General features: G+C 39.0%; 1 protein-coding gene across 1 annotated transcript; it reads right to left on the minus strand.

The window, feature by feature from the left end:
- Positions 1-1,377: 1,377 nt before the first annotated feature.
- On the minus strand, positions 1,378-13,140 carry LOC108442082 (renin binding protein). Its single transcript, XM_017721944.2, has 11 exons — positions 12,957-13,140; positions 11,496-11,601; positions 10,573-10,648; positions 10,374-10,449; positions 9,616-9,794; positions 7,653-7,877; positions 7,235-7,316; positions 6,726-6,901; positions 5,292-5,423; positions 5,001-5,088; positions 1,378-3,241 (listed from the first exon to the last, which is right to left on the minus strand). Exons 2-11 carry the CDS (start codon positions 11,591-11,593, stop codon positions 3,165-3,167), a joined length of 1,209 nt encoding a protein of 402 aa, XP_017577433.1. The 5' UTR covers positions 11,594-11,601; positions 12,957-13,140; the 3' UTR covers positions 1,378-3,164.
- Positions 13,141-14,544: the final 1,404 nt, after the last annotated feature.

Below are 14,544 nucleotides of genomic sequence, written 5' to 3' on the forward strand. Positions count from 1 at the left end.
ATATGTATGTGTGTATATATATATATATATATATATATATATATATATATATATATATATATATATATATATATATATATATATATATATACATACACACACACACACACACACACACACACACAGTACTGTGCATGTGTATATAAAGTGTGTGTATGTATGGATGTATGTATGTGTATATATATATATATATATATATGTATATGTATATATGTGTGTGTATATATATATATATATATGTATGTATGTATGTATGTATGTGTGTATATATATATATATATATATATATATATATATATACATATACACACACACACACACACACACACACACACACACACACACACACACACACACACACACAGTACTGTGCATGTGTGTATGGATGGATGGATGTATGTATGTATGTATATATATATATATATATATATATATATATATATATATATATATATATATATATATATATATATATATATATATATGTATGTATATATATGTATACATGTATATATATATATGTGTACATGTATAGGTATGTGTGTATATATATATATATATATATATATATATATATATATATATAAAATTACACACATACATGCATACAAAGTGATTTTCTGGATATTAGTGTGTTTGTTTAACCATTTTCCAACCTCTCCTCGAGGAAGCCCCGTGTTACAGTATTAAATGTAGTTGTAAAGCAGCTCCTGGTTTGACCAATCAGTGCTTCAGTAAATTGAGCTCTGTGGCGGCTGTGAAGGTGTCAAGGAAAAATATGGACCGAATTCTTGTTACTTTTTATTGCTTTTATGTTTGTCAATTATGAATACGACTTTATTCTAATGTATATTGTGATACTCACCGCTGAGGTAAATTGTTTAAAAATTCGCTTAGATGCCTAAAACCTTCACACAGTACTGTGTATATATTTTTTAATCTTAGGTTTCAGGCTGTTAAAGTGGCATAATTGTATGAGGCTGAAGCCCAGCTTTAATCTTAGCACAGTTTCTCCATTGTTTCTGAAATTTACAAGGGTAAGCTTACGTCCAAAATCAGGTAAACCCAGTCTCCAACAAAAGGAATCGGGTGAAATCTTCATGATCTCATGAAAGCCTCTTTTTGCATTTGCAGGTTGGCACTTAGTTTAAGGCATTAAAAGCTGGTCTTTTCCTCAGAACACAAAACATTAGACACTCTTTTCCTTTTATTTTTTTTTTTTAGTGAAAAAAAAATCCCAGACAGCTTTCCTTGCAGTTTTCAGACTAAAAGTCTGATGCTTAGCAGTGTTTGGGTTTTGGAACATTAAAAGATGAACAAGTTACGATTAAAGCAGTTATGTAATGTAAAGATGGATTCAGCAGTTAAACTTTGAAATTTGTACTTAGAAATTCACTTTAATTCACATTTAAATTCATCTTGGTGCAAATTTCAACAGAGCGCATTTAGCAAACTTAATTTGAATTAACATTACTCATTCTAAACAGTTTTAAAATAATTAGCAGAGCAAATAGTTTAGGCCTTTAAGGAACTATCAAAATTTAATGAGGACAGCCTGGCTGAGCATAGAATGACATTCAAATGTAGTGTAGTAATGCTGTAATGGTGCACACGCAGTTGCAAAAACTAACTCTTGATTTGGCCGTTTCTCATCACGGGAACTCCAACTTTTTTCAAAATCTTTTCAAAATTACAAAAAAATCCTTCAGGAGTAGTCTGGTAGCAGTAAGATGCTTTGTTCTAAAGAAACTTGCAGAGTCAGGTATGTTCACAGTGGTGGTGATAGGAACCTGACGTCAGAGGGCACTAAAAGCTCTCCTAGAAAGTTATTACATGAAATGTGCATACACTGCCTGATGTCGGAGACTTTGCATTTGATAAAGTTTTGGTCTAAAGCATGAAGGGCGTTCTAACGCAAAATAGTCCACAATGCTTTTTGACTCATTGTTATTTTATCATCATCACTGTTTCATTTAAAAAAAGCTCAAAAGACATTCACTAGTGGCTTTGGATAGTAAATAATAGCTATAATAGCTATTTGCAATGTAGACATCAGGACTACTGGTTCCCATCACCTCCACTGTAAAGAAACCTGAGTCGGCAAGTTTCTCTGCAAATAAAACGCTTCACATCTAACCACTCTGAACGATTTTGTCTACATCTCAACCACTGAATCCACAGAAAAATCTATGTAAGTCTCCATTAGCGCTGCCAGGCCACGAATCGGATGTGCATCTGACCTAAGCACACATCCGAGGTGGATCTGATTTGAAAAGATCAGATGTGTGTGTCCACAGAGCTCTAAAAAATTCCAATTTGTCCCGCTTCAGCCTGGTGCTGTGAAAGTAGCCCATCATTGCTGTTATAAGTAATCCATTACATTTGCCTTTTAAGGAACAGTAATAAACACAGGCAAAAGACTGCACTGACATCAACTAGGCTGATCAAAGTGTCACACAATGTAAGCCTAAGTTTTGTTGTTATGGATTAAGTGTTTTTGATTATGCATTACTGCATTGATCTTTCAAGACTTCTACATTGGACAATCATACGGATAAAAATGCTTGATTCAGCACTGGTGACTGGAACCCAATGTTAGAAATGTTTAATGCTTCAAAAAGCTCTCACAGAAGGCTACTACATGAAATCATTACCAATGTGCTGCCTGATGCCCAAGATATTGTTTTATGGTAGTTTTGAGAAGATTTTGGCCTAAAATATATAAACAGCACAGAAGGTAAATACAGGCCAAACAGTACTCAAAGAAAACTTTCCCCCAGATATACCACTGTTTACTATCAACGTTACAAGTGTGACATTCACAGTTCTGAATAGGGCTTAAGACTCTATTTTCTCCTTCACTGCAGTCCCTTTTAACCATGTATATACTATGTAAACTTAGTGCGAACCTGGAATTAATTGTTTGTGTATTGGCCACTAATTAATTATAAAGGCATTGTATTAAAAACTGATCCCTTTTCCCATTTATACACAACATGAAAATACACACGTGTGAAACGGCACTTAGAAATATAATCAATGGCTCAATATCAATTATGAGAGTAAACACATACATGCTGTGGCAGGAATTATACAGTGGTGCTTGTGTTTGTGAGGAAATTAAGACGCATAGCACCACAACGCCATCCAGCAGACAGACATATTCAAGACTTGCTCGTCGCAAGCAGATGATCCAGCATCTTCTCACACATGTAGAGGCATCGAGGAACGTGGAAGAACCCTGGAGGCAAGTATTATACAAAAAAGTGCATTTGCAAAATCTGAAATTGTCATAATAAACCAATAAGCGACAAGAGATTGTGCATTACAGTGATGTTAATACAGTTAATGTAGTAGTAGTAGTAGTAGTAGTAGTAGTAGTAGTAGTAGTAGTAGTAGTAGTAGTAGTAGTAGTAGTTGTTAACTAGTACAGAAAAAATAAGAAAATTTCAATGTGCAATAAAGAATTTATCACTAATAACACTAGCAATAAACAATTTTTCTCTCAACCAAAACACTGTTGAAATTAGGTTGTGGTTGCCAGGCAACACTGCAGTAAAATTCATAATTCAATGATTGAAATATAAACAAAGTCATTCCGAGTGGCTGTGTGTGAATTGCTCCATTATAGAGAGGAGGATTTTTCACAGTGGTGAGGACAGTAACCAGTAACCAACACTTCAATTCACTGAGAATTGTCCATTAATCAAAAACATCCAGCCAACAGCATTGTGTGACCTCTGATCAATGACTAGAGGATGACCAACACAAACTGTGCAGCAACAGATGAGCTACATCTACAAAGTGGACAAGGTAGGTGTTTAAAAACCCCAGCAGCACTGCTGTGTCTCCTCACTCGTACCAGCACAACACACACCAAAACGCCACCACCACGTCGTGTCCCAGCAGTGCTCAGAATGATCCATCACTCAAATGCTACCTGCTCTGGTCCTGTTGGGTCCTGAGCAGTGAGAAACAGTGTGAAAGGGGGCTAACAAAGTGTGCAAACGCACTCCAGTCTATGATCATAAACTACAAAGTGCACCTATGTGGTAAGTGGAGCTGATAAAATGGATAAAGAATATCCAGTAGAGGGCGGCACGGTGGTGTGGTGGGTAGCGCTGTCGCCTCAAGGAGCAAGGAGGGCCTGGGTTCGATTCCCTGGCCGGGCAACCGGGGTCCTCTCTGTGTGGAGTTTGCATGTTCTCCCCGTGTCTGCGTCGGTTTCCTCCCACAGTCCAAAGACATGCTGTCAGGCTGATTGGACGTGCTAAATTGCCCCTAGGTGTGAGTGTGAGTGTGAGTGTGTGGGTGACTATCTGTGTCTGTCTGTCTGCCCTGCGATGGACTGGCGACCCATCCAGGATGTATCCTGCCTTCCACCCGAAGACTGCTGGGATGGGCTCCAGCACCCCCCGCGACCCTGACGGAGAAGCGGCTTAGAAAATGGATGGATGGATGGATGGAATATCCAGTAGATACAAGAAGATGGTTTTAATGTTATGGCTGAGCAGTATAAATATTGCTTTATCATTCGCAACATTACCTAGAAACACTCAGGTCCACTGAGTTGATTTGGATAATAAATAAAATGGCATTGTAGACATTTTGACTCCTGGTTCCCATCATGACTGTAAAGAACTCTTGAGTCTGTAAATTTCTCTTCAGTGTACCATTTCACAACAAACCCCACTGAATGACGGCTCACATTTCAATCACTGAACAGAAACGTTAAAAACTGCTAGGACTTGTGTATGTTAGCAGTTCATAATGTCAAAAATGGCTCATCCAATTAGATTCAAGTTCATCATTTTACATTAATGCCATTCTACCCAAGTAGAGCACTTTTTTGAGGTTCTACTAACATCAGCACACGAGAGGATTCACATGTGCACAGTACAGACTTGCAAGCTGAGCTACAAATAGCAGGTGCCAAAAATAAAAAATAACCTTGTTTAACCTTTAGCCACTCCTGCTTTCATGCGTTTTAAACGGTTTACCTTTGAAAGGTCCCCCTTTGAAGTCCAACACTACTTCACCCTGACGACTCAAATAACCAAACCATTCTCCATGCTCTTCATCAGGAAACTGAGAGAGACAGGAACAAACAAAAGGTCACCCTGCAGACTTTGCTGCGCTGATAAAAACAACCACCCATACATTTTTATCAGATCGGTATCCATATGCAAAATACTGAAATATGCATAGGTAAAATCTTTTAAATGATAATAAAAAATGAGAAATGATGGATTAGTCTAACTGGTTTAATTGTTATTACAGGTATCACTCACGTGGCTGAAGGTGTAGTCATAGACCTGTTTGAACCTGTCCAGCAGTGCAGGTTCTTTTAAGTAACTGTAGGCCATCAGATATGAGATAAGAGCCTCACAGTGTGGCCACCAGAGCTTCATATTCCACTCCAACTACACAGGATTGAAAAGTTAGTAGCCATGTTAGCGTCAAATGGAAGATGTGTTTTGCAGCAGTTATGTTCACCATGTAAAACGAATAGCTGTACTATATTTAAAGTTGTATGCTGTAATATTTTGTTAAAATAAAGTAGCAGGAAAAAAAGAAACCACGCTAAAAAGTGGTGTGTGCTCACTGCTTAGAGTCACCCTGTAAAGTAGAACAGTAATTTAAAAGTCAGTTGCGTTGGATCAGATTTGTCAAATTCAAAATCAACATAATACTAATTAAGATTTGATGATGACAATAGTAGATAATTCACTCATATCCTAGAAAGACAGGGGACAAGAGTTCTCGCTGAATGCTCTTTCAACGCACTCGCATTCATCACATTCACCCACTTGGCGAGTCAGAAGCATAGCCACGTCACAAAACGTTCTTCAGCAATTTCAAACAGAGAGGGCTCCAAATCCCCAACAATTACATAGTACAGCTTTCAAAACCATTTATACGACTTTTTATACAACAGTAGCAATCTTGCCCCATCCTACAGGCAAAAGACTGTCGTTTATTCATGTAGCCCTTAAACGACCCATAATCCATTTGTTTTATTTAATATTCACAAAATGTGTAGTGGTCTGCAGTTACTACATGTAAATCAGTGTCAGACATAATCAATGAACACAGTGTTTTCAGAAGCCTACACTGCTGATGTTTGTAATTTATCTGATAAAAGTAAGAAGAGAGAGAAAAGTTGTAAAATAAGTCTTTTCCTGGCCTGATTGCTACTACAGCTAAGCAGGCTAACTTAGCAACCATTTTCTCTCTACACTAAAGCTTAAAAAGGGACAACTTATCATGGCAAATACAAAGTTTTGTGTCATATAACTAATAAATATTTGTGTTCTATAACTGATAAATAAATATTAACCTAACAGTTGTAAAATGTAAATTGATTATTTTTTTTTCCAACTAGACTTTAAGGGCATAACAAGCATGTTTTGCGCAGGTATTTCCAGACCAAGGAGTTAAGAATTTTTCTTTCATTTCAAAGTATCCCATCAGCAACCGCCTCCTGCTGAATATTTTTAAATGCAGCGTTCCTCAGGCTGACTTGCATAATGGCATGAAGACCTCCAGCTGCTGGGATGCAATGCTGGTCATTTATGTACTGCAGTGTGAAGCCCTGTGTCATGTCCAGTGTACATTCGTCATTTGCACCATGCAATTTTTATATTGCTTGCCTGTGAGCAAATTCTGGTAAAAAAGCTATCAAGTCTGAAATCCAAAGCGAATGTTTGGGGTCTCATTCTAACCTGAGTGGGACAGTGTCCATCTGCATCTAGGAAGTAGAAGAGTCCTCCATGTTGCTTGTCCCAGCCAGTGTGGAAGGGGACGTCCATGAACATCTCCACCGCTAATGTCTGCAGCTTTGTATCATCTTGTGCCTTTGCATACTTCAGGAGGAACCATCCAGCCTCCAGGGCATGACCTTCAACACAGAACAGGCTTCATTTTGCTTCAGGGGTTAAAGCATGCAAAACACTGCTTTATTTCTGAGAGACAGACTTCCACATAAACTCTCCAATAAGCAAATCTCTCCAAATCTATTGACTACTGACACCCTTCACTTTGAAAGTTAAGTTTTGAGGGTCACCCTACAGAGGGTAAGCAGGTATATTAGGATTGGTAAGCCTTTTGGATCGAGATTTACTTCTGTCATAATGCATAAAATCACTAATAAAGAGACCCTATTTTTTTCCCTTAAGCATATCAAGCATTGCCATTCTCGGCTTATGTTTTGCAAGAGGACCATATGAAGTACCTGGGTTCTGGAGACGTCCCTGGCAACCAGGTATCTCTTTTCCATCCATTGAGACATTTTCAAGAATGGCCTTATCATTTCTCTGAGGAGAAACAGAGCAAGAGCACAGGAGTTTATTCAAAGAGCCATTCTACCTCTATAATATCACCATCAGAATTCCTAGAACACATTTTTATTTTTGGAGCACTGATATACAGAACTTGACTAATATGCATTTTCATATAAAGTGTCTAAATACATTTTCATTTTTTTAAAACTATCATTGTTTATGTTCACAAATTCATACTTTATGAAAGTATGAAGTCTTAAGACATTAGGTGTCAATATTTGAAGTAGATGTATGCACTGGAGTTACAACAGATAACACAAGGGTACTTGCTCCCCTTCATTGTGCATCAAATGTACAGTGTTCACCCACCTGTACATGCTGCAGTATCTGTTTGACGCACCAGTCACCCAGCTCTCTGTATTTCTGTGCCTGCTTCTCCCTGCCCTCTGTCAGCTGATCGACAAGACATAGGAGCATCATAGGAACAGCCATGCTGTTGACAGGTGGATCACCAGGCATCTGAGGCCGACCCAGACCAGACGAGTCGACCCGGACCCAATGCACCAGCTGATCCATCATACTTTCTGCATCAGCCTATAAAGAACACAAGGACGTACAGAGTGAGAAGTCAAATATAGTATATTAGTATTGAAATTTGATTGGGAAAAAGTTGGGACAGTGGGAAAAATGTGATGATCTGTACACACACACACACACACACACACACACGCACGCACGCACGCACGCACGCACGTACACGCAAACACACATGCATGCACACACACACAAACACACATGCACGCACACACACACGTTTATTCTTAATTTGGTGCCTGCAACATGGGGCATGTTTACCACAGTTGAACATCACTTATCCAGTTGACAACATTCAGTAATCCTTTGGGAACTGAGGACAGTTGTTGTAGTTGCAGCGCTGTAGCGTTGTAGTTGTAAAATTTTTCCCCATTCCTCTTTGACAACACTTCAGCTGCTCGAGAGTCTGGGGTCTCCATTATCGTATATTGAGCGTTATAACGCGCCACAGGTTTTAATGGGACACAGGTCTGGACTGCATGCAAACCAGTCTAGTACCTGCACTTTCTTACTACAAACCCATGCTGTTGTAAAGCATGCGGAATGCAGCTTGCCGCTGTCTTGCCAAAACAAGCAGGGATGTACCTGTAAAAGACATCGTCTGGATGGCAGCATATGTTTCTTTAAAATGCATATGTACTGCTGAGCCTTACTGAAGCCTTCACAGATCTGTAAGTTTCCCATGCCTTGGCACAAACTAGCCCCCTAATGCAGGCTTTGAACTTTGAGTTAGTAACAATGGGCCTTATTCAGCAGCCGTCCTTAAGAAGAACTTTCTTAAAACCTACAAGTTTTTTCTTGTTCGGGATTTGTTCTTAGGTAAGAACGTAGACTTTTTCTTAGGGCCTTTCTCAAAAACACATTTAAGAAAAAAAACATAGGAAGATAAAAGGTGAATGAAGCCCAATTTGTTCATATTTCAGCCCATTATTTCCAAAAACAGTTTGAACTCATCCGACCACAACACGTTTCCAATTTGCATTAGTCGATCTCAGATGAGCTTTATCCCAGAGGTTGGCCACAGTCTCAATGTTGTTGATAAAGGTCTTCTGCCTTGCATGGTAGAATAACTCTCATTTGTAGATACAGCAACTGATGATATTCATTGACAAGGGCTTTCCGAAGTATTCCTGAGCCCATAGTAATTACAAAAGCATGTCAGTTTTTACAGTAGCGCCATCTGATGGATCGAAGGCATTCAATATTGTATTTCTGACCTGGTCCTTTACTCACTTGCATACAAAGGACTGGGCTTTTCCTGGATGGTCCTCCTGGAACCAAGCATCACCTGTTTAAGTTGTTCTTGGGAATATTTCATACTATTTCTAGCCTTAAATTTACCCCTTCACAACTTTTTTGGAACATGCTGCATTATATTTAACAAAATGAATGAAAGGCAATACATTACATATCCCTTCATTTAAAGCTTTTATTTCATTTGACCTTTATTAACAAATCAGTTATGCGAGATGCTTAGAGATTGGCCTGCGTTATGCACAATAACAATTAACAAAGAATATCCTGAGTAGATAGTTAATCAGCGTCTCATTTAATTTCAATACAAAAATTAATAGGTGACGATTGAGGTTAAATTAGAAAAACCTCAATTACATAGTGAGTCCAAACCAGGCAGTGAACTGTATGGAATACCTTCTGTTGGGGCCTCACTGCACATTACTTCAATTTAATAACGCTGACAGGGCCAGGCTACAAGGAATAACTGAATTAAAATTTTCACCTGCATCGCTTCGTTTCCTGTGACTCTGGCCAGCTCATCCATGGCCATGACGTAGAAACACTCGCTGAATATGGTCCTCTGAACCTTCACAGCACGGCCATCCCTCGTCAGACAGAACGCACACTTCCCTGGACCATCTGATGACTGCACTCGAGCAAATCGCTGAAGGAAAGCACCACCTGAATGACAAACCAATGGGTTCAGGTCTATCTGCCTCACTTTAATTTCATCTTATATTCCTCTCATGTAAGTATGTATTGTGTTCTAGCTATAATAGGTTTTAGGGGTCAGGAGAAGGGGATGGCCATGGCAGTGAATCAGCATTTTTTTCAATGCTAACATATGAACACTGTAGATCAGGACTGATATGAACAACATAGTGGTGACAGCACAATGGAGAACAATGTTGCACGTGGAAGATGCCAAAGGTTTGATTCCCAGTCTAGGCAGAAGCGCCATTGCTACACCACTAACAGTGCTTAACACTGTACGTTGAAATGTCCAAAATTATAATTGTATGCAAACATTGGAGTCATACATAAAGTTTGTAAGGGAAAATAAGTCAACAACTTTTACAGAGGACACACTTTAATGCACAATGACTGTCTATTTGCTGAAAATACTGGGAAAAAATATTGAACCCAGCAAAGAAATTGTGTACTAAAACTTGCAGAAACTGCTATTTACAGCAGTAAATATTCTAGAAGTAGCACAGGCTGTGATAAACATCCGTACTGTTTATGGAACAAATGACATGCCTGATTTGGCAGCTTCAAGAACCTCAGGCCGGTGAAACCTTTCAACTGTGCGGTACAGCCGGCAGTACATCCACACCTGAAGAAACATTTACAGATCTTTACAAGACAAAACGTTTTCTTCAGCAAACATTACAGAGAATTACTCATCAGTAGCTGATGGAGGGTTTTCTTTAGCCTAAAAACAGGTGAATATTCTTACCTGTCTGCCCTGTAACCACACGTATTTAAGCTCATCATAGATCTTCCCATCTTTTCCAATGCAGGTGAAAAACCCACTATGATACAGAAAAGCAAAAAGCTAAATTATAGCAGTCATTTTAATGGTGTTAACTCCTAACTAGTCATTGAAAAAGACTACATATATATATATAAGGACGTCCGCAGGCCCAAATGTTAAGCCCACTTCCACACTTGTGTTCAGTCCTAATATGCGGGTGCCTGCAGTGTGCATGGTTTTATTCGTACTTTAACATAACTAATTCAGCTCACTGAGCGTTTGAGAATTAGCCCATGTGTTGAATCATGGGTGATAGGGCCAGGAAAGCCCTAAGCATTCACTGCTAACAGCAGGTTATTTCATAAAGCGGGATTTTTCAGTAAGACAGATAACTTAGGCCAGTCTGTCCAATAAGAGGAGAGTCGAGGACCTATTTGCCAATCGTTTGTCTCAAGTTATCCAGCTTACTGGATACCCCTCAGGACTGGGAATGACAACCACTGGCAAGACGAGGCGACTCAACAACAACACTAAAGCTCTTCTTTCTGTATTTTACACTGGCTAAAGAAGATATTCAGAGAATGATACAGATAGTGAAGGAAGACAATGGGGCTCGTTCGCCATCCGTTCTTAAGAAGAAACTTCTTCTTAATCCCCATTTACATAGACTCAGACATTCACGTTTTTATCTGGGATTTGTTCTTGGGTAAGAACAGAATCTACTTACACTCAAGAGCACAAATGTACAAGCAATTCTCCAATTTAAGAACACGTCATGACTCTGACATAGACTTTTAATTAAGACCTTTCACAAGAACACATTTAAGAAAGAACTTAGGAAGACATTGGTGAATTCCATGCACAGAAAAGATAAGAGGACATGCAATCAAAAAGAAATATTTCACCCATATTGCTCATCGTGAGAATATTTCATCCAGAAATCCACAACTCTGTCCAGCTCAGTCTGTATTCTCTTGCGATACTGCTCCAACAACGCTGCCATGATTGTGCCTCCAAATGACAAACCAGAGGTTAAGAGTACACACCAGTGTTATGAGTCACACAGTAGCATGAAGATTTTCACAGACAGACTTCACTGACAGTCATGAAATTGTAACAGGATGCCTAAACGTTTTATCCTGGGGGCTAAAAAGATGAAACAATACACAAATAGAGAAGGACATTAAGTCTCAAGTGTATTTTGTCACATTACTCTATACTGTGATACTAAAATAAAGATTCAATTCTATAAGGACAAGAAGAATTGAATAAGTTATATGCTGTATATGTCTGCGTTCTCATTGGGCGAGCAGGTGGGGTTTTTGGTGGGCCACGCTTTGGGCAGCCCTGTACTAAATGAATAGTTTCTTTTGGCTTACAACTGCTTCTCTGTTAATGTTTACTGGAACACAAGACAAGGAGAAAGTCCTACTGTCAGCTAACGTCCAAACTTCCGTTTGCACAGAAATCTTTCAAAGAGAACATGGTTACACCTTATTATTTGAACCGTATGTAAAAAAAAACAACATATCTACCTGCTACTTGTATCCAAGACACTGTAGTGAGCCCTTAACACCATGTGCTTCTGTATTTAGCTCTATATTTAACTCGAAATATACAGACAATGGCATGTATTCACAATGCTTCTCAGATTAGGAGTGCTGACCCAAAAAAAGATAAGGAGAGTACTCTGTTACTTTCAAATTCTGTGTTTAACTCACATTTAGGATCTAAGGAAAGACATTTAGCAGAAATTGCACAACAGCCTGCTGGATATTGAGGTCGGACAAGTTGATGAATCAGTCAGTCATTCTTGTTTCAGTTTAAAAGAAGGAAGGGGGGGGGGGGGTTAGAGCGCTGTGGGGCTGTAGCAGAAACACAGGATATTGGCTTAATTAGAAAAAAGCTTTACATACTGAAAACACACGAACAGGCTGCACTAATACACATTGTGCACACATGTTTTGGTTTTGGAGTTTTTCCCTTTACAAAAGGCAGCTCAACAAGTGTCAGCCTTGGACGACGTTTTGTTCTGGCCTCAACACACTGGACTGGAAAATGGACTTGATGGGCGCTCCCAGCGTTCAGATTCACCCTAATGCTCGGCAAAGCAAACAGCATCAGTGCCTTAAGCGCACTTAATGTGCTTTAGACGCAGGGACACTAAGGTGCCTCAGTACTAACCCCTCCACAACCTCTCATGCTTCACAGGATAAGTGTGCTGCCACTCACATCAGCCAGGACACCAGGCGAACAACAAACACAGGAATGGATCAACTCTTAGCAGCTAACCTCACCGACCTGCCTGGACAAATCCCTTCACTCCCTCACTGACACTGTCACTTCCTCAGAGACGCTCCTCTTACCAGCTCGGCGAGCGTCCAAAACAAAGCGCCTCTCTTCCTCTCGGTTCTATCCGAAAGGCATGTAGAACTTCGGCACGGCGGGTTTATGTCGGGAACTTGTAAAGAAAAACGAGGAAAGCAGAGGCGGCGATCCGGACGGTCCTCCGGCGAAAAGCTCCAGCAGCGCATCATATGACCAGCCCGCAGACAGCTGGTCCTGTTTACTGCCTTCCTCGCCGCTCATTGGCCAGCTTCTCTCTCTCTTTGTCGAATCAGGTGCGAGCAGAAAATATAGCGCTGTGTTTGAAAGCGTCAAAAAAAGCACTGCAATTGCGCATAATGTTTACTTCAGCAGACTGATTTTACCAGTCAGGGTTATTACAGTTCATCATCATCATTCATCAGTGATGATGATGATGATCATGATGATGGTTATTATAGTTTTTACTATTTTGCTAATTTTTTGTTTTTATTTAGCTTGGCTGTCAATTCAGCTGAGCTTTTATTAGTTTACATAGGGAAGCACCAATATAGAAGGAGTAGGCCGAGTTTTATTTTATAAGGAGCGCCGCCAAATATTAATTTATTGAGGCCACAAATTAAGAGAACCCATAAATTGCTATATTGAGGCCACACTTATAAGAAAACGTAACTCATAGCCGTGATATATCAACTAATGGACTAATTAAACAATAGTCACCAGGTCACTTTGGAGGCTCCACACAACACTGATGCAAATACTTAAAATGTATTAAATCTACCTGGATTAGACTAACATAATGAAAAAAATACAACATTTATTTCATTTATTTAAGTTAAAAACGTTGCAAAAATAAATAAAATTCAGACATTTGTGCGCAGTGACACAGCATTGCCTAAACGTTCTACTCTTTCAGAGCACAAAAACTCTGTTGTCAAATATCTGTTTGAAGTACTGGTCAACTCTAAACAAACTTCTGATACCAATATTTTAAAAGCAATATCTACCAAAACAAAGGCTCCAGTCTTTCGTGTATCACTAGCTGGAAGAGTTCACTAACAGTTTTGTTTTAATTCTCTGAAAATTCACTTTAGTTTTAGTTTAGTTTCAGTTCAGTTTTTAGTATTTTGGTGAATATTTTGTCAGAAACTGAAGTGAAACACCAAACAGACTCTGAATCTGTGTCGCCGTTCTGTAGTTGGCGTCAAGCCCGTATTTGAAGCAGTTTTTATCTGGTCAAAGCAGTTTTTATCTGTGACACAAATGTACACTGAACTGGCATCATAAGACTCACAACTTCACCAAAATACCCATACAAACCTGCAAGCTTTGTTAAATGAAGTACTTAAGATGGTTTGTCAGTCAGTATAGAGCCTGAAAATCTAACATTTTTAAACAGTTCTGTTAAAATATAGCAGCAGATGGAATTTCAACATGCAGAAGTGTTTGCTTACTTGTAGTCTGGATGTAACATTTATATTTATACTACTCAAGGACCTCAGCTGAGTTCACTGAAATCATCTTAGTACAAAGATAATTCTTAAATCGTAGAGTGGGCATCACACTGAGCACTCCCTCTATCAGAAAGATGGTCGTACCACTAATATACAGTACTATATCAGGAATACT

The sequence above is a fragment of the Pygocentrus nattereri genome, chromosome 29 (assembly GCF_015220715.1).
Source record: "Pygocentrus nattereri isolate fPygNat1 chromosome 29, fPygNat1.pri, whole genome shotgun sequence".
NCBI lineage: Eukaryota > Metazoa > Chordata > Actinopteri > Characiformes > Serrasalmidae > Pygocentrus > Pygocentrus nattereri.